The 20,403-nt window shown below is 45.3% G+C and overlaps 1 protein-coding gene across 2 annotated transcripts in view; it reads left to right on the top strand.

Moving 5' to 3' along the window:
* MIPEP (mitochondrial intermediate peptidase) overlaps nt 1-20,403 on the top strand; it is a 56,568-nt gene that overhangs the window by 20,350 nt on the left and 15,815 nt on the right. For both annotated transcript variants that reach the window (XM_081860371.1, XM_081860372.1), the window contains exons 14-16: nt 900-1,009; nt 15,280-15,354; nt 19,838-19,957. In XM_081860371.1, the coding sequence (XP_081716497.1) occupies nt 900-1,009; nt 15,280-15,354; nt 19,838-19,957 (305 nt within the window). The remainder of the gene's footprint in view (nt 1-899; nt 1,010-15,279; nt 15,355-19,837; nt 19,958-20,403) is intronic.

Raw genomic sequence — 20,403 nt, 5'->3', positions numbered from 1 at the left:
CCAGTTGCAGGAAAACCTTCTTTTGAACCTCGGCTTGAATTCATGCCAAGGATGCAAAGGTTCTTCTTTTCAGCTGTGGTCTGAACATGCTGCAACTTCAAAGGAAGGTCCTTTTCATCCCCAGATTGAATTTTCCATTGCAGCTTGAGTTTTGAATCACCTTATGTTATATGATGTCACCTTACGTTACATGACTGGATCAACCAGCTGGATCTAGTTCCCTACCCCCTGCCATACAAGGAATAGAAATATACAAATATTTGTAGCTCCAGAAAGTGACAATCTATAAAAGCTTGAAGCCCACTGATCACAAAGGAGAAGAGACTAGATGTGAGGACTTAATTTTTTAATTGTAAATTGTTATTTCACCGTCAGGTGTCTTGAGTTAACCCCCCCCCCAAAGCTGCTCTTCAGTGACTGATACCTTGAACAATAAAGGAAAGCAAATATGGACAATAATTGTGCTAGCTCATCAGACAGATGGGATGATAATATTTGTAAATGGGATTAAATTTTTAAGCACAGTTTGATATTTTTATTGTAATTAGGTATAAAGTAACGACAATTAAGGATTTAGTGTTTAAAGTGGGGCCAGATTGGCTGTAGCCTGGTTTAAGTTTATAAAGGGTGTGAGCCATAGCTTTATAGGGTGCCTCACCCAGCTGTTCAAATATTGTATTTACTTTGTGATTTGCAGTAAAACATGTAGGATTATAATTTAGCTTTTCTGCCAGTATGTACAATAACATTACAGAAATGAAATATTTACTTAATGAATGATTTACCACAGTTCATCAAAAGTGCAGATGGAAAGCTAAGAGGAACTTGGGAGAAGACAGAAGAATTTATGTAAACTTTATGGCTACCTGCATGTTAATGCTTCTGCTTCTTTTCTATAGGGACAAGATGTTCTACAGACTTTGCTGAAGTTCCCTCTATCTTGATGGAGTATTTTGCAAATGATTATCGAGTGGTGAACCAATTTGCAAGGCACTATAAAACGGGCCAGGTAGGATAACTAAAAAGGAGACTGATTGTAAATAACATAAGAGTTTTGGGTTGTTGGTTTTTTGGGGGGGGGCGGGTGGGCGGGAAACATAATAGATTCAGATGTATGAAACTAGGTGGAGAAATATTTTGTCATGAGACTCATACTTCATGCCCCCCTTTTTGTATCTTCCCATAAGTAACTGAATGATAGAAACAAAATGGTTGAGACTGCCATTTTCATTTTCCTTTTTAAAAACTTAATTTTTGAGCCTTTGGAAATAATAAGTCCTAAGTGCTGTGGGGTGTCCTCAGGCTTTTGGGCAGCCTTCCCCAACCTGGTGCCCTTCAGGCATTTTGAACAGCAATTTCCATTGGTACTGGATAGGGCTAATGGAAGCTGTGGTCTGGAACATCTGGAGGGCGGCAGGTTGGAGAAAGCCTACTCCAGTGCCTCTTCCTCCTCAAGTGGTCCATTGCCTCCCTGACCTGGAAGGATTATAAAGGTTTCCAGAAATCTGCCTGAACACATTTCAACTATGGCTGCTGTTTCCAAGGCCTAATTCCTGGCTTTGCCTCCCCTCCCCTCTGTGAGGCCCAGTGCAGAAAGGGATGCTGAGGAAAAGGGAGTGTCAGGGCTGGAGTCAGACGCAGGTTAGCACAAAAGACGCAGGGCTCCATTGTCAGTGAAGTTAACTCTTTATTCAAAGAAATGGCATACAACCCCAGGGACACTTCTTAGTAGGTCTTGCTTTATGGAGCAGTTGCCAGGACTGAAGGTCCCTGCCTTCCACACTTTCTAAGACTCCTCCTCTCTCAGATGTTTCCCAAGCAGTCTCAAACTGCGCCTGCACGCCTCTGTTCTGCTCTCCTCATTTTTCTGCATGTTCTTGGAGACCAGCAGGGAGGGGAGCCTGGTGCGGCAGGAAAGGGAGACTCCCTGGATTCTTCAGCAGCCTGTTGACTCCCCTTCTCTGCTTCGGCCTCGGAGTCTGAACTGCTCCCTGTCACAGGCTCTTTCTGCTCACTAAACCCTGTTGCCCCTTCAGCATCCAGCCCCTGCTCCCCATCTTCTCCCTCTGACCTTTTCTCAGCATCCCACCACCAATCTCCTGGTTCTGAGCCTTCCTCCTCTGGGATTTCTCTTGAGGGTCCCCCAGCTGGTGCCTCTCACCACATCTTTTCATTTAGCCAGTCCCTGACTGAGTTAGATAAAATTGCTATAAATTGTTGTGGTGATTCAGAGGTTTAATTTGATATCAAGCTGGATTTGAGTTTGTTGTTGTCTCTGGTAACTCCTCTGTTACATCATGGATGTTGGCTCATATTATGACTGTATGATCCATATTGTTTTATTGGTACTCTTGCAGCAGGTTTGTCATGGCCTTTGGCTAGAACAATAAAATTGTATTGAAGTCCTAAGTGTGCTACACGATTCTTCAAAGAACTAAGAGCTTACAAATCTGTCAAACAGCAGTGGGAATTCAGAATATTCAGTGTTTAACAAGGAGCTGCGATCACTTAGAAGAATCAGTAACACGCAATTCCTTGGTGATAGAAAGTTGTGGTTGGGATGGTTGCTCCCAGTGCATTTCAATGAATTTATTTGATTAATTTTATTTTGCAGAGTTGAAAATATCATGGGCACCTCAACATTTAATACTGACTTTTAAAAGATGCTTTTGTTTCTTTTTAGTCAGCTCTGTTGTCTAGCCTTGTGGAACTGATTTATAGAATGATGTGGGCTTAAGGGAGAAATACATTTAAGAAAGATACTTACAATGCAATCCTAAGAACGCTTTCTTGGAAGTAAGTCCCACTAATCCAGTGGGATTTACTTTCTGGTAAGTGTGCCTCAGATTGCAGCCTTAAGGGTATAATATAGTACTTCTATTTTCCAGATACTTTACAAACCTTGTCTCCTTTTAGCTCACAAATTTGGAGCCAGGCACTGTGCGCCCCATTCCTTAAATATTCCTGGCCTGTTTTGTGATGGAGGCCGTTTGGCATAGAATCATTGTGTACCAGGAAGTAATAGAGTCAGCTTTAATTCATCCTTGCAGACAGGATAAAATGTAATGTGGGATTAGGACTTGAGCCTAAACGACTGTTTTGCTGTCATGTTTCTGAATGTGCATTTCTTTCACCTTTCTGAATAGCTTAAAAATTATTTTTGACTCAGCTGTCTATTTTTCTTTTTTAAAGGGTGATTGGTTTTAAAGGGTTTGATAACAAATGCTTTATTTCCTGTAATTTTGAATACAAATATGAGCAATCAGAGTTTGAGAGCAGACCTGTTGTTTGCTATGTTAATAACTGGTTTTGACCTTTTTTGTCTGGAGGAACCTTCTTTTCGTGTGCTTAGAAGTGGGACCAGATTCTACTCACTTTCCTCGGCAGTTTTGATTCTCTCAGAGAACTGTTGCTTTGATTTGGCACTCTCAATTATATCAGCTTTAGTAAAACGGAAGCAAAAAGCTTTCACCAAGCATTTTTTGTTATAGAACAAAAAACTGAGGCTAGGTTTTAACCAGAAATGTCTGGTGCCTTTTGAACATTCACTGATTTAGTGGAATCCAGACAGCATCTTAAAAAGCAGAGACATCAGCTTGCCAACAAAGGTCCGTATAGTTTAAGCTATGGTTTTTCCAGTAGTGATGTATGGAAGTGAGAGCTGGACCATAAAGAAGGCTGATCACTGAAGAATTGATGCTTCTGAATTATGGTGTTGGAGGAGACTCTTGAGAGTCCCATGGACTGCAAGAAGATCAAACCTCTCCATTCTTAAGGAAATCAGCCCTGAGTGCTCACTGGAAGGACAGATCGTGAAGCTGAAGCTCCAATACTTTGGCCACCTCATGAGAAGAGAAGACTCCCTGGAAAAGACCCTGATGTTGGGAAAGATGGAGGGCACAAGGAGAAGGGGATGACAGAGGACGAGATGGTTGGACAGTGTTCTCGAAGCTACCAGCATGAGTTTGACCAAACTGCGGGAGGCAGTGGAAGACAGGAGTGCCTGGCATGCTCTGGTCCACGGGGTCATGAAGAGTCGGACACGACTAAATGACTAAACAACAACAACTAATATCATTAAAATATGTTTTCTCAGTTACTTTCTTTGTGAGAAAGGAAGAGAAAATGAAGAGGGAATGGGATGGATAGGCAGGGGTGTGGGTGGGTGGGTGTAAGCCAGAGAGAAAGAGATTGACTGATTGATTATGTTAGGTGCTGATGACCTAAAAATCATCATGACCTCACATCTCCATCCAGCTCTGTTTGTTTGTTTGTCCCCCTCCCTCCCTCCCTCCCCCCCTCTCTCTCTCTCTCTCTCTCTCTCTCTCTCTCACACACACACACACACACACACACACACACAATTCCTAACTGAGTCTCAGGAAAAGACATAGAAATAGCCACTCATCTTCCTCTCCTCTCTTTATCCCCTCTGCACTCTTTGTAGTCTCTATCAAATAGCCTTCTCCTGCCCACCAGCGACTGGCAGTGTTTTGAAGTCCCATGACTTCTGTGGCCATGTCCCCCCTTCATTGGCCGTTCCCATTCCTCCCCTTCTCTTTCATTTTCCAGCCAATTCTCAAGAGACTGTGGCTATAAAGTAAGGTTAGTCTCCACTGGGCTGATTGGGAAGAGATAGCGCCTTTAGGTTTTTTGTTGTTTTGAAAAAGAACTTTTGTACTTCTGCTTATCTCAAGGTTCCCCTGAGCATGCTGATAACTCCCTTTGTTCTTCAGTAGCCCTGTTTTGGCTACAGTCATGTTGGCATTTGCCATCTGAGCTGTCGGTTAGAAATAGTGATATGTTGTCACAGGTTGACATTTTTAAAGAATTATAAAAGGTTGCTGAGGCAGTAGTACCCTTTGCAGAAACCACGTGGATTAGTTCTCAGCAAGGGTTTAATAATGCTATCTTTAATAATCCATTTACCTGAGGCAGAAGAATGGCTACCCTGGGCTAGCCTTTGTGGTGCACTGGACTGCAGCTCCCATTGGCCTCAGCCAGCATGGTCAGTGGTCAGGGATAATGGGAGTTGTAGTTCAGCAACACCAGGAGTGCACCACATTGACTATCTCTGGGCTAGCAGGCCATAGGTTCCAGATACTATCTTTTAAAAAAAATAAAATAGTGTCCAGTTGGTTGCCCTCCAATCATTTGGCAAGATGGCTAATTTTAATAAGTTGCATTTTGTAAAAAACAAACAAACAGAAGTTCAGCAAGTTCACATTTCAACCATGTTTTAAGTGGGGAGGGAAGGGAAAGCATTCAAGGGAGAAGGAACATGCATGGGGTGTGTAGAGAAGGATGCTGCTAATGATGCAGGAGAGGGGTTTAAGGGGAGAAGGAGCTCGGTGGGGTGTGTGGAGAAGGAGCTTTTTGGCAAGCTGAGGGGGGAGGGAAAGAGCACTGTTGCTTTAAAGGAGCCAACTGGACAGCAGCCACTTACAGCAGTGTAAGCTGCTCCTTTCCTCTCCCGCTTTCCTCCTTCTCTCCCTCTTTGCTGCTTTACGCAGCTAATGGCGAATCCCCTGCAACCCAAGTCCTGCTCAGCGGATCAGCTGAGACGCTGGGAGAATAGTAATTTCCCCCTCTCCCTCATCCCGTGTCCTCCTGTCCCCAGCAGCCTTTTTAAAAACTTTACTGGTTTTCACTGCGCTCGTGGCTCAGAGCCCTCCTGTGCCCTGCCGTCCCTCTGCAGCCTCATTGCTCTGTTTAGAGAGCGCACGGACTTTTGCTAGCTGAGGCTGCAGCAGCTGTTGCTGGCTACACGGCGCTTTTTCCGGCTCGCTATGGCTCCCGTCTGTCCCTCCTCGTGTGTAAGCGGCTGCTGCCCACTTTGCTGCCATGGCTCTCCTTCCCTCCCTCCTCCTCGGCTCCTCCCCCTCCTCCTGGCTGTAAAGCAATCAAAGCTAGAGCCGTGCCACGCCCTGCAAGCGGCTCCCGCTTTGCTTGACTGACGGCAGCCGTGGCTCCTGTCGAGTGCATTCGCTCCGTAACACGCACAAGCATTTCCCCTTACTTTCTAGGAGCAAAAAAGTGTGTGTTTTGGAGCGAAAATTACGGTAATTTGTAATTTGCCAGCTATGAATTTGACTCTTACCTTTGTATATTCTGGTCACGCCGAAAGCAGAGGTTTCCACACACACACACACACACACACACACACACACACCTCTCCATCCATGCAAGGAAAAGTTTGAAGACACATTCCAGGCAGGAACAGTCTACAAGAGTGTAGAGCAAGCCTAGTGAGGGCTGAGGCCTAAGAAAGAGGTATGCCTCAAGTAGAGTCTTGAGGGCTGGATGAAGAAGCCTAGAGAGCCACATTTGAGCCTGGGCCTGGGACTCGCCACCCCTGCTGCAGAGGGGAAATGTGTGTAGTGCTGCCGTGTTCTGTTATCTGCAGTGGTGCTTTAACTGCGCCGGGAGGGATGCTTTCACCCCTCTACTATCCCAGAGAGGTGCATGGTTAGTGGTGTTTCTCATTCCCTGACAACAAAGGGCTTCCTGCTCTATGCTTCACTGAGCTGCAAACCTGGATTTCCATTTCAGCGAGGATTTGTGGGATTGTGGTTTACCAAAATACCAATTAGCAGGGTTCTGCTATTTTGTTCTGTTTAAAACAGGATACCACTTGACAGCTCTGAGGCTCAGTTTCTGTTTGATGTGATTTGAAACAGCCAAAGTATAAAACTGCAAAAAAAGTAGTTATACTAGAAGAGCCAATTTGGCTGTAACTGTGTTAAAAATTAGAGCCCTATAAAATAAAACCATTCCCTCCTGCCAAGTTTTTAAATGTTTATATTTTGTACCGTAGACTTCCTTTTTTAAAAAAACAGCAACCCAATAACTATGAGTATATTGAATGTGTAAATGGGGACTCCTTCTCAGGTGTTTAGTGACCGTGATGGGTCATGACTGGGAAGAAGGAAGTTTTGTTCAGGAATGGGGAACCTGTATCCTTATAGAGGTCACAGTATTACAACTCCCAGCATCCTTGTCCAGTAGCCATGATGCCTGGGACTGATGCAAGTTGTAGTCCACTAACATCTGGGTAGGGTCTGTGATGAGAATTTTATGGTCTTAGATATATGGTAATGTTCATAACCGCACATACATAGATCAGCACAGGAAGACCAACCTGGAACCATTTTGATTCCTAAACTGGCCAAATGTTTTCTCTGCAAGGTCAAAATGGAAAAGCCTCCCCATTGTCTCTTCCTTCACAAATCCTGTCTTAAGGGTATGTCTGTGTTTGAATACGGGTGTGAGCCTTATCATTACAAAAGACTGGCCAGGCTCCTCAGGCAATCCAATCAAGTAACTTGCCAGACAGGAAATAAACAAGGACAAGAGAAAAACAATATTGAAATTTCTGTTTTAAGACCACCTTTTCTGTGATGTATCTGAGGGGTGGTCTTAGGTTACACCCTCCTGTGATGTATGTATGATGTTTCTGGGGGGTGGTCTTGATCTACAGGATGTGAATTTCAAAAGTCTTTATAAGCCCTTGCACAGCATTTTTGTGGGTCCCTCCTCCTTTCCAGCATGTGAGGGGAGCACCCTGTTGCAACAGATCAATAAAGATCAAGCTTACTAGCTGCATTGCTTCTCAATATTCTCTGGTTGGCCTCTGTTATTTTCTCCTACCAATAGGGAACCTATGTAAGGACTCTATATGGGCTCTTGGATACCCCATAAGGGAAAAGGGCGTATTTTTATTTACAACAGGTCACAGGTTCATCATCCCTGGTTTAGAACATAAGAAGAGCCTTGCCGAGTCAGACTATAGACCCAACAAGCTAACACTGGGTTTCTAGCAGTGGCCAGCAGATTTATTCATTTTGTAAGCTTTTCTTAGTGTGGCACACAAAGGGTGGGATTCAGCATTGCACTGTTGGGAACATTCAGTCTGTGCAGGCATTTCCGTTTACCGGATGGAACACTCTGCCCTCGGCTCCCCTCATGTTCTGGGGATTCTCCCACCCCTCGTGAGCCAATTTCAGGGGGAGAGGGGAAAACCCTGTTGTGCAAGTGGAAGTCCTTGCTGAGGACTTCCGCTGATGGGGCTTCTTAGATGAATCCCACCTACAATTTTTCCCCAGTAGAGGGAAGTAGAAGAAATGACCTGGGAGGCAGGCAATGGCAGCAGTCCCCACACACCCTCAGTTTAGGCCTCCAGAGGTGGCTGCTTCGCTCAGCCTAAAGGTGGGCTTTCTGGACTATCGCTTGCCCCTCTCACTATCACATTAAATTTTCCTTCCTTCCAGAATAGGCAGAACCACTCATCCACAGCTTCTGCTCATCTTGTGTTATGCAGATGTGATCTAGGGGGAATCCTAGGATGAGCTGATGCAGTGTTCTTTGAGCCTCTTATCTCTCCCCCCCCACACACACACCTTTAAGCATTAGATGCCACCTGGGATACAGCTTTGGAGCTCAGAGGAGTAAAGGATTAACTGGCAAAGTAGCAATTATCAGCTTCAGAGAGTTAAGTTATATTTTCAGTTTAACATTTCTTTCATTATTAAGAAGAGGAAAGCCTTGGGTCCACCTGTCTTGCTTTTATCTGCAATGGCGCTGATTAGGCCTGTGTGTGGTCTAACATTTACGTCTCTGTTATATGTTTATGTTTGTATTCTTTACCGGGGGTTTTTTGGGTGGGAGGGAGTGGGGAAAGAGATCTGCTTTTTTCTCGTTTAGAAATCATTCTAATCAAGGGGTCCATGTCTGGGGGCTAAGTCCCAGAATAGTAGTTGTACTACAGTGTGGAATAATTGTCTGCTGTTTAAATGGTGCAATTTAAATTACAGCTTTGCACACTGGATATTCTTAAGTTTTCAAAACTATACTGCTATTTTCTGGATGGGAAAATTATAGATCTTGTGTGGTTAACTACTATGGGAAGCATTTCAGTTTAGGAGCATTTCTTGCCCATTTTCACTTCCATCTAATTTGCTGATAATGTTTTTATTGGTTCTCAATAACTTTGATGCAGCTGCTTTTGTTGCTTTTGTTCTACTTACATGAGTAGTTTTTCTAGATGTCATAATTAGTACAGAACCTGACCATGTTGCTATTTTGTAATAACAACAATTATTTGATAGAACAATTCTTAAACACTTCAACTGTAAAGCTTCAGGCATGATTGAAGAGCTGTTTGTAAATGCCAGACATCTGTATTCCATTTTTGAAGCTACAGAGGCTCTTTAACAAGTTGAAGGATTTGGTCACACTGACATTCAGGGCACAAGTATAAATTAGTAAGAAGCATTCCGTGTTCAGTCTTCGCACTTCGCTCTATATTGTGTAGAAAAACTTAATCTGTTCCTTCATGTTGTTAGGGCCAGGTAAACACATATCAGGATGATCCCAGGAGATAGGCTATATTATAGAGGAGAGGGGAAAACTGGACAAAAAGATATACAGTGTTGTTAGTAGCATATAGTTTTGTCTTCAGACTTCTAATTTATTTTATTCTCGCTCCATTTTTTTAATGTGAGAAGCTATATCAAATGAAGCATCTTTCTTCTTACCTTTCTCCTCATAGCTAACAATAGATACTTTCTCCTGTCATAAACCGGAGTGTTTGTTTGCCTGGAATAGTTTACCTGTCTGTGTCTCTTGATGTGGTATAGATTTGTAACAAGAAGAGAACTAGACTTTCCCAGGCTGGCATGCAATACATCCACATGATGGGTTGTGTCTTACGGTTTGCCCAATTAAGGAACATGTGATGGTGTTATGTACTGAGTTGAATAGGATCCAAACTGCAGCAGTCTGATTGGTCCTAGAACAATAGGCTCCAAAAGGCAGCAGTCTGATTGGTCCTAGAACAATAGGATTCAGAATGCAGCAGTCTGATTGGTCCTAAAACAATGCAGCAGTATGATTGGTTAGCAGGAACCACCCAATCATGCTCCAGATAGAAGTGAATCCACAACCTGATTGGCCTACAGTAGAATCCTGGAATTAGCCAATCATGTGCAGCCCATTGTGTAAATAATGTATATAAAGCAGATACTTTGAGGGGACATTCATTCATTCCTCCTCACCACTATGAGCTGAATAAAGAGCATGAAATCACTTTGCGACTCTGAGTATATTTCACTGGCGACGAAGGTGGGATCCCGCTGAGCTGACTGCCACACACAGCACCGCAGCACCGCCACCTGCCGCACCGCTGCCTTGCACCGTGTATCCAGGCTTCAGCTCCGGGACACAAGGAACTCAGAATGGCAACTGACAGCAGCTTCTCGCCATTCAACCCAGCATCTGGAGACTGGGAAGCGTACGCCTCCCGTTTCACCTTCCTCCTAGAAGCCAAAGGGGTCACCGATGAAGAAGACGCCAAGAAGAGGGCAATATTCTTCAGCATCTGCGGAGAGGAGACATTTGAAATCGCCCGGGCTCTCCTTGCGCCTGAAGACGTCGCTACTGTTCCATACAAAACAATAATGGAACAGCTGAAGGGGCACTTTTCGCCACAGCCCTCAGTGGTGGCTCGTCGAAATGCCTTCTACGCAAAGCGGCAAGCCCCTGGGGAAACCATAACTGGGTTTGTGACCTCTCTCCGCCAAGCTGCCCGGTTCTGCAACTTCTCAGAGCTGGAGAACATGCTTCGTGACCGCCTCGTCGGTGGCCTGAAGGATGAGAAGCTGCAACGACGCCTCTACGCTAAGAAGAACCTAACGTTCCAGGTCGCTCTGGAGGAGGCCCTGGCAACGGAAGCTGCTGAGAGGTCGACGCAAGAGGCACGGCTGAGCCAGCCGTCCCAACCGAGGGTCCACCACGAAGACCTCACCAACGACTCGGGATCCGACAGGGAGGAGGTGCACCGAGTACAGCAGCGCACTCAAGCAGCCCACATACCACAGCTGCCTCGACGAGAAGGAGGGAACTGCGCAAGCTGTGGAGAAAGTCACGAGAGGAGGACCTGCCGTTTCCGCAACGCAGAGTGCAGGCAGTGCAGAAAATTGGGACACATCGCCCGGGTGTGTCGGGCTCGGCCCACCCGAAGCCAGGCATCAGATGACCAATCCAAGAGCCCCAGGTCCCGGGGCCCAACGCACCAAGGCAACTCGACGGAGCTCACAGACTTCCAGGTATACCAGTTGCCCCACCCCAACGTAGAGATACAGATAGAGGGGGCCCCATGCCGCATGGAGCTTGACACGGGTTCAACTCTATCCATAATCTCGGCAAGGACCTTAAGGAAACTGTGTCCTACTGGGGGTCCCAAACTCAGGCCGGCCCCATTCACCCTCCGGGACTTCCAGAAACGTAAGGTCCCCACAATGGGGGTGGGGACCTTCAGGGTGCAATACCGAGGGCGGACGCGGCAACTGGACTTGCTTGTGGTCAAGGGCCCCTACATTAGCTTACTGGGGTTGGCATGGTTTGGACCACTGGGACTAGCCATCACCGGGGTGAACCACATGAGCTTACAAGTGGACGTGGACGCCATATGCAAGGAGTTTCCGGGGGTTTTCGATGGGAAATTGGGACAGTATACGGGCCCCCCCATTGCTCTACAGCTTGACCCCGCAGTACGACCAGTCAGGCTCAAGGCCCGCCGGGTCCCATTCGCCCTGAAACCCCGTATAGACGAGGAATTGGACCGACTCGTGGAGCAAGGAGTGCTGGAGCCGGTGCCTAATGCCCCCTGGGAAACCCCAATCGTCACACCCGTCAAGCCTAATGGTTCGGTCCGCATCTGCGCAGACTACAAATGTACCATAAACAAGGCCCTCATGGCCCATGCATACCCAGTGCCAGTGGTCAGCCATGTCCTTGCCACCCTGGCTGGGTCGAAAATTTTTGGCAAGCTGGACTTGGCCCAAGCATATCAACAGCTGCCAGTAGATGAGGCCACAGCAGAGGCACAGACGATTGTGACGCACAGAGGAGCGTTCAGGGTAAAGCGGCTGCAATTCGGGGTCAGCGTGGCACCAGGCATATTCCAGAATCTAATGGACTCTCTCCTTAAAGGGATTCCTGGTGTCACCCCCTTCTTTGATGATGTGTTGATTGCCGGGCCCACACCAGAGGAGTTTGAGGACCGCCTCCGCACTGTTCTGCACCGTTTCCAGATGGCGGGTCTCAAGGTGAAGCGGGAAAAATGTCTACTAGGAGTGCCTCAAGTGGACTTTCTGGGATTTATGGTGGATGCAGAAGGGGTTCACCCGACTGGGGACAAGGTACGGGCCATTTGTGATGCCCCAGCGCCCAAGAACAAGACTGAACTTCAGGCCTTCTTGGGATTATTGAACTTTTACCATTCCTTCCTTCCCCACAAGGCGGCGGTAGCGGAGCCCCTACACAGACTCCTGGACAAGCGGGCCCCTTGGGTGTGGGGCCAGCGCCAGGAGGCCACATTCCAGGCAGTCAAGGACTTGCTTGTCTCAAACTCGGTCTTGGCACACTTCGACGAGAGGCTTCCGGTGGTGCTAGCATGCGACGCCTCGCCCTATGGCATCGGCGCTGTCCTGGGACACCAACTCCCGGATGGAAGAGAGGTACCGGTAGCATACTTTTCCCAGACACTCAACGAAACCGAGCGGAACTACTCGCAAATCGACAAGGAGGGTCTGGCAATCGTGAAGGGAGTAAAAAAATTCCATGATTTCTTGTACGGGCGGCCCTTCACCGTGGTGACTGACCACAAGCCGTTGCTTGGCTTGTTTGCCCCCGAAAAGCAGACCCCCCAAGTGCTGTCTCCTCGCGTCCTCAGGTGGTCAATTTTCCTTGCCAGCTACCAGTATGCACTGATTCACCGCCCTGGAAAGGCGATGGGCCATGCAGACGCCCTCAGCAGGCTACCACTACCGGAAACAGGCCCCGACCCAGCACCTGCACAAGAGGTTATGAGCCTGGAGCTGCTTCCTGACCGCCCCATTCAGGCACAAGAAGTTGCACACCATTCCAAGAAAGATAGGGTCATCTCCCGGGTCCTGGACTGGGTGTGGAGGGGATGGCCCAGCCGCAGCCCCGGGCCAGAATTCGCCGGCTACACAACCCGCAAACATGAACTGTCAGCCCACAAGGGGTGCCTGTTATGGGGAAGCAGGGTCGTTGTTCCCCAGCCCCTCCGCAAAAGGGTCCTCACAGCCCTACACGAGACACACCCAGGGGTAGTAAGAATGAAGGCCCTTGCCAGGAGTTATGTGTGGTGGCCGGGGATCGACGGAGAGATAGAGGCCTGGGTCAAACACTGCCAGGCCTGCCAGGAATCCCGCCCAGATCCCCCAAGGGCCCCAGTCCAGTCCTGGGAGTCCGCCCGAGCACCATGGTCACGCCTGCATGTGGACTTCGCTGGCCCCTTTCAGGGGAAAACATTCTTCATAGTGGTGGACTCCTACACCAAATGGCTGGAAGTCGCACTGGTACCGTCCACTTCTACGTCCGCAGCCATCCGGGTACTACGCAGGCTGTTTGCAACCCACGGGCTCCCTGACACTCTCGTCTCAGACAACGGGACTGCATTTACATCAGGAGAATTTCAAACCTTCACAGTGCAGAACGCCATCCGCCACATCCGTTCGGCGCCATTCCACCCTGCCACCAATGGCCAAGCAGAACGCATGGTGCGGACCACCAAGGACACCCTTCGCCGCATGACGCAAGGGGATTGGGAGTACCGCCTTGCCACATTCCTTCTAGCACAGCACAGCACCCCCAGCTCAACGACTGGCCGGAGCCCCGCTGAACTACTAATGGGTCGGCGCCTTGCAATCAGATTGGACCGCCTTCACCCCGATAGAGCTCAGGATGAGGTAGTGGTGGGGGAAGGCAGGAACCCCCGGACCTTCGAGGCCCAGGACCCAGTGTACGCAAAGAATTTTGGGGCAGGCCCTGCATGGGTACCTGCCACAGTCACCAGGGTCACGGGCCCCGTGTCGTACGAGGTGCTAACAGATGGGGGGCAATGCTGGCGCCGCCACTGCGACCAGATACGGCGACGATTCCCGGGAGAAAACCAGGAGGAGGAGGACAGGTCAGAGGAGTCCCAAGGGAACAGTGGGGCAGTGAGGCCCATAGAGCAGCAGGGGCAAGCAGGAGAGGCAGAATCAGTAAATACAGAGAGGACCCGCGAGGCCGAAAGGACACCGGAACCAGAACCACGACTGAGCGAGCCGGTTGCGCCAGACCAAACAGCCCCATCCTTGGAACACGAGCCAGAACCTGAACCCCGGACCAGGGAACACCCCAGGCCGCAACGCACACGTAGGCCACCGGCGTACCTTGAGGACTATGAATGCGACCTTCCGGGCAGGACTGGAACTTAGAGGGGAGGGGTGTTATGTACTGAGTTGAATAGGATCCAAACTGCAGCAGTCTGATTGGTCCTAGAACAATAGGCTCCAAAAGGCAGCAGTCTGATTGGTCCTAGAACAATAGGATTCAGAATGCAGCAGTCTGATTGGTCCTAGAACAATGCAGCAGTATGATTGGTTAGCAGGAACCACCCAATCATGCTCCAGATAGAAGTGAATCCACAACCTGATTGGCCTACAGTAGAATCCTGGAATTAGCCAATCATGTGCAGCCCATTGTGTAAATAATGTATATAAAGCAGATACTTTGAGGGGACATTCATTCATTCCTCCTCACCACTATGAGCTGAATAAAGAGCATGAAATCACTTTGCGACTCTGAGTATATTTCAGATGTGATCAATTTCCTGTAGGTTCTCTTTCAGTTCTGCCCCTGTCTGCCTTTGCCCAAAGCAGACAGAGATTCTCTCTTTTCCCCCATCTGCCTTTGATCTCAAGTTTCCCCTTTGAATTTTTCCTTTCCTTTCTCCTTTGTGTTTTTCCTACCTCTTCATCCCCCCAAAAATCTGGAGCAGAGATTCCATTTCTTCTTACCTGCTTTTTCTGCTGGTTTTATTCTCTTCTGTGAGAAGGGGAAAACCTTAACTTTTCTTCTCCTCTGCTGGAAGAATATATTTTGTATGACATGCTGATCCAACTATTGCTACTTCTTCTCCAGGTCCTAAGCAAGCACCTGGCTATGTTTTTACTTGCACAACCATTTACCTTCTCCAGACTAGAAGGTAGCAAGGAAAGCCAAGCCAAGTGTCCTTTCATTAAACAATCAAGATGTGAAATAGGTGGTAGAAACAACAGAGAGCCCTGAGCCATGTTCTTTTCCAGCATACAATTAAATACACATTTTACTTGCACGTGACTGTTACTTTGTCTGTTCGTTGAGTCTATTTAAAAATTGTTTAAAAGATTTCCATCTCCCCATCTTCTTTTTTTATTATTTTTCAAGCCATTGCCCAAACATATGGTGTCAAGACTCTGCGAATCTAAGAAAGTTTGTGCTGCTGCCGACATGCAGCTTCAGGTATGTTGTTTGGTTCCATGTGATTTTAACCTTACTATGAAGTTGTGAAAGATCTTAAGATTAGCACAGCATCATTTTAAAGTTATGACTCAGTGATGCAGATTCTTTGGCACATTTGTACAACTGTTGAATACTTAAAATGAATTACTTTAAAACTTTATGGGATTTTAATGTCATCGACTCTTAAGTGTAGAATGAGTTGCAGTTTGAAAGTAATACATATCCAAATAAACTTTTCTTAAAGCTAAAACTTGACAGTCAAAAGTCAATCTAAGCTTTTTAAAGTCTGCAATGCTGTTAGAAAAAGTTCAGGGAACTCTGTAGGGAAAGAGATTTCTACATTGTGCAGCAGCCAGTGAAAACCTACTTCTATGGAATGATGTGAATTTTAACTCTTGACTTCAATTAAAAAAGAGACAGCCAGCTTCAGAAGCACATCTTCCAAACACTAGCGTGAATTCCCCTCTGCCTTAACTTGCCTCTAGTGCTAGTGCTGAACTAGGTTTCCATTTAATCAGGATCTGAAACTGCAGTTTAAGCTGGGGTTCAGATCCTAGTTTAAGGGCAAACTTGGTTAGTGTGAACTGGTTGAAGGTCAGTGCCAATATTTATCTGAACTCTAGTTAAGGCAGAGTGGGAATGAAGAGAAGATGGGAGGATAGCTGCCTCCCACTTTTCTTGGTCATGGGTAACAAAGAGCCACCATTACATCTGCACTAGCCCCATGATGTGCCTTTGATCTCTAAATTTGGTGCACAGATAGAATGATTGTTCCTGCTTCCTTATGATAGATTATAGTGGGTTCCTGAATCTAAATGTCTTGCTTGTGACCTCAAGATTGGAGGATAAGGCCAAATAATGTGGGGGGCCTTATCAAAGCCAAATTGTGTTTTACTTTGTTTTTTGTTTCTTCTTTTTTCTTGGTTAATTTTGTGTGTGTGTGTGTGTGTGTGTGTGTGTGTATTTATAATAAAAGTCACTCTAACTTCAGTGGGACGTCTGCAAATTAAGTGTGCATGGTGTTGCAGCTTTTTTGTGTGGATCCATTAAATAAAAGGCACTGGAAACTGTCAGCCTAAAATATAAATATGCAGAACAAGAGCATGCAAGCCAAGTTTTCATTCTGGCAATGGACTTGAATGGTTCATAAGTTGCCATGTGCTTTTCCAAAAACTAATCATTCTAACAGAAGCAACATAATCCGTTGGAAATGTTTACATGCTTATTTCTAAAGACTCTGATAAATGCATAAGCCAGAACAAATCTATAACAAATAAATGCATTTTGGGGGAAATCACGAGCTAATCTAGTATGTAAATGTATTTATTTATTTATGAACCCAAATCTAATTTATTCTAAAGAGGAAATGCATTTGAACATTCTAAATGAGAACTGATTCTATTTTAGGTAATTTACGCACATAACATATTGGCTTAATCATAAAAAATCTTCCCCAAGGAAGTTCATCTCTAAGAAAATACTGAATAAAGTTTTCAGTTGTGTTTATGGCTCTCAAATTATTAAAAGAGCTCTTTTTGGGGAGATTAATCAGTGAACAAAATAATTAGAACTTCTAGCTTATTGGGTAAGAAAATCACCTGGTATCTCCCTTTTCATTTATTTCCCTTAACATGAGATACAGTGCTTGAAGAATATATATGAATGAATGAATTAATGAATGAATGAAACAAGTGGAGAGCAAGTACCATACATAGAGTGCTTTTCTTGTGCCCTTGCAGTATGCTATCTGAACTGACATCGGTAGGGGGATCTCTGAGTTGATCATAAGGTCCCAGTGATGGAGAAAACCGTCCTGTCTTTTCTCAGGTTTGCCGCTTAAAAAATATGCCATCCTGGAACATGCTGAGCCCTTCTGTCATGACATCAAGAGCTGTAATAGCAGTCACTTTTCTCTCCCTTGGCAGTCATAGCAATTTCTCCAACACCAAGCTTGCTTTGGAAATTGCAGGGTGACTAAGAGTTATGCATAGGTCACCCACCTCATTCCACAAAGAACAAGGACAGTCTGAAACATAATTGTGGTTAAATGTCTGTCTCCTCCAAGCCTCTACAGGATATCAAGGCTTAGATAATTATAACTTTAAATTCTTAGCTCTTTCCCCTTCAGTTCTCTCCAAACCCACAGTTTGACTGGGAATATTTGGAATTCCAAATCTAGGGTAGAGGCTCTTAGTTCTTCTTTCACATATTGCTAGAGTCTTTTCTGAACTGTACTGTTTCACATGGGTAGTTGCATTTAAACCCTCATTGCACACAGTCCAGCTCTCTCCCTTATGGGTTATATTTTTAGGTGCAAGGATCTTTTAAAAAACAAACAGATGAGGTGGTCCAAAATAGAATAACCCTCCTGCAATCTGAAGTAATTTAATTTTTGCTCCGCCAAAAAGCAGAATAAGGGAGCCTCCAGGCAAAAGTACTGGCATATCTATAAAAGTTGTAGAGCTTCATAGTAATTGAGTTTTTACAGGCCTCTCACCAGATGAGAGATAAGTGGGTGGCAAGGTCATGTTATAATGTTCTGTGCCAAGTTCCACAGAGCACAGGGCTGATAAATCGGTGGTTCTTTATGCCAAGAAATATCTTGGTGCAATTCAATCAGTATTAAGCATTTTTCAGCCATGTTGCCTTAATTGGGAAAGAGAAGCACATGAGACCTAAAAGTCGGTAACTCTGGTGAATCAATCCTCTCGTTTCATTTTAGATACACTATCTTACAAAATGTTACTTTCCATCCAAATTTCTAGTGCGGATGAGAGATTGTGGCAGTACTGGGAGGACACCAGAACCCTGTCTTTATGTTCTAAGACTAGTTTGAAAAGGACCTGGAAAGGAATTCTCCCCACCACTATAGTTTTCCATGGGAATTTATGTGGTACAATACTGGGGTTTGGTTTTTCATGAAGATGTTCTTCTCATGGTTTGGAATCCACATCTTGCCACTCCCACAAAGACTGCAGTGGGGATAATGACTGCCACCCTGTTAAAAAAAAAAAGACAGTATATTTTTAATGTACAGCAACCATTCATGCCTCAAATTAATTATACTTTGATTCTTTATAACTTTGCTCTAGGCTTTGATTGATAAGACCAGTTATTAAGATGTCAAAAGCAAAAAATGGAGTAACACCCCCCCCCCCCGGTTTCTGCAATGTTTCTTTATAAATAGCACATCAATGATGGCCTCAATCAAAATTTGGCTAGAAACCAACCATATGTCCCAGCCTGCCTTCAATATATTAGCTGCTGTTCAAATAACACTGCAAAAATATGCTGGTGGATCCAGCATAGTGCTTGATTTCTCCTCTGCTTTCCTGTCTCCCTGACTTGGTCCTATTAACTCCAGGTATTTAGCTAGAAATTAGTACTGATGGAAGAAGTGGAAGCCTTAGATTTGCTCAGGTGTCCTTTTATAACAGCTGTGCAGAAATAAAGATCCTGAGGGCTGTGTGGAGGATGCTTTTGTAATACAAGAGTCGATAAGACACATGTGCATACCTACCTGATGTGACAGTATGGTATCTTTTAAGGATCAGGCTGAAGTCCTATGGATGTATAGTGGCTTCCTTTTGAAAAAGCAGGATTTTTGTGCATACACAAGACTTGAGAATGGGAACATCATACGAAGGTTTATTGGGCAGAATCAGATCACCATCTAGCTCAGTGTTATCTATGCTGATTGGTAGTAGCTGTCCAAGTTTACAGACAGAGGTCTTTTGGAGATGCCAGGGACTGTAGCTAGAGTCTTCTCCATACAAACCATATGCTCTTTTACTGAACTAAAACTCTTCCCCAGTATTAAACATGTGAACAGAATTATGTTTTTATTTTTTTATTTGTGTGTGTGTGTGTGTTGTGGGTGGCGCTGTGGTCTAAACCACTGAGCCTCTTGGGCTTGCTGATCAGAAGGTCGGTGGTTCGAATCCCCGCAGCGGGGTGAGCTCCCGTTGCTCGGTCCCTGCTCCTGCCAACTTAGCAGTTCAATAGTACACCAGTGCAAGTAGATAAATAGGTACCGCTGCAGTGGGAAGGTAAATGGCATTTCCATGCACTCTGGCACTCATCATGGTCTTCCGTGCGCCAGTAGAAGTTTAGCCATTCTGGTCACATGACCTGGAAAACTGTCTGTGGACAAATGCCAGCTCCCTCGGCATGAAAGTGAGATGAGTGCCGCAACCCCATAGTTGCCCTTGACTGGACTTAACCCTCCAGGGGTCCCTTAACCTTTTACCTATATATTTGGAAGACGCCCAGATGGCTGGGGCAACTCAGTCAGGTGGGCAAGGTACAAATAATAATAAAATTAGTATTATTCTGAACGTTATTCTATATTACTCTCATAAAGAAAAGCAAGCGAATGCATGTATTTTAATCTCTTTTGTTCTGCTGCATGTCTGAATTTGTTAACCACATGCTGAATAGCAAGAGTGAGCCATAGCTCAGTATATATATATTATCTATCTAGATCTTTTATGCTGTCTTGGACCAAATATACCATGGGAAACATCCTCTAGAGAAGTCAACCACAGAGATTTTGAAGGAAACTCAAGAGAAATTCTATGGATTGCCATATGTTCCTAATACTGTGAGTACCATATTTCATGCGGATTGATATTTTAAAAGAAAACAAAGGTTAATGGACTTAGTCATGTTCATTAATTTCTGAGTAAAAATTAGTTGACTGCCACCCAAATGATTATGTTATCATTTTAAAAAGTTTTTTATCTGTGGAACTGTTTTATATCTGTTATTATATTGTAAATTGCTTTGGGATGACTCATGGGAAGCAATTCGCAAGTGAAATAAATGCCACTAGTAATAATATAGCTTGAGGTGAGGAGTTTAACATTCAAAATAGGAGGGGCAAGTCAAAACATCCTTGAATAAGACCAGTGACTTGGATGCACCGAAGGTAGCTGTCTGGACCCCAGGCATAGTTTAGGCTTACTGCAAAGCATAGAAAAAATATTGAGACTACTTCAAAATGTTTGGCTGTTACTTCTTCTTCAATTTCCTAAAGGGTATAATGTA

Source organism: Podarcis erhardii, assembly GCF_964252035.2.
Source record: "Podarcis erhardii genome assembly, chromosome: 4".
In the NCBI taxonomy this organism is placed as follows: Eukaryota; Metazoa; Chordata; class Lepidosauria; order Squamata; family Lacertidae; genus Podarcis; species Podarcis erhardii.
Note: the sequence above shows the minus strand (reverse complement) of the source record. Positions and strands in the feature narration are given on the sequence as shown.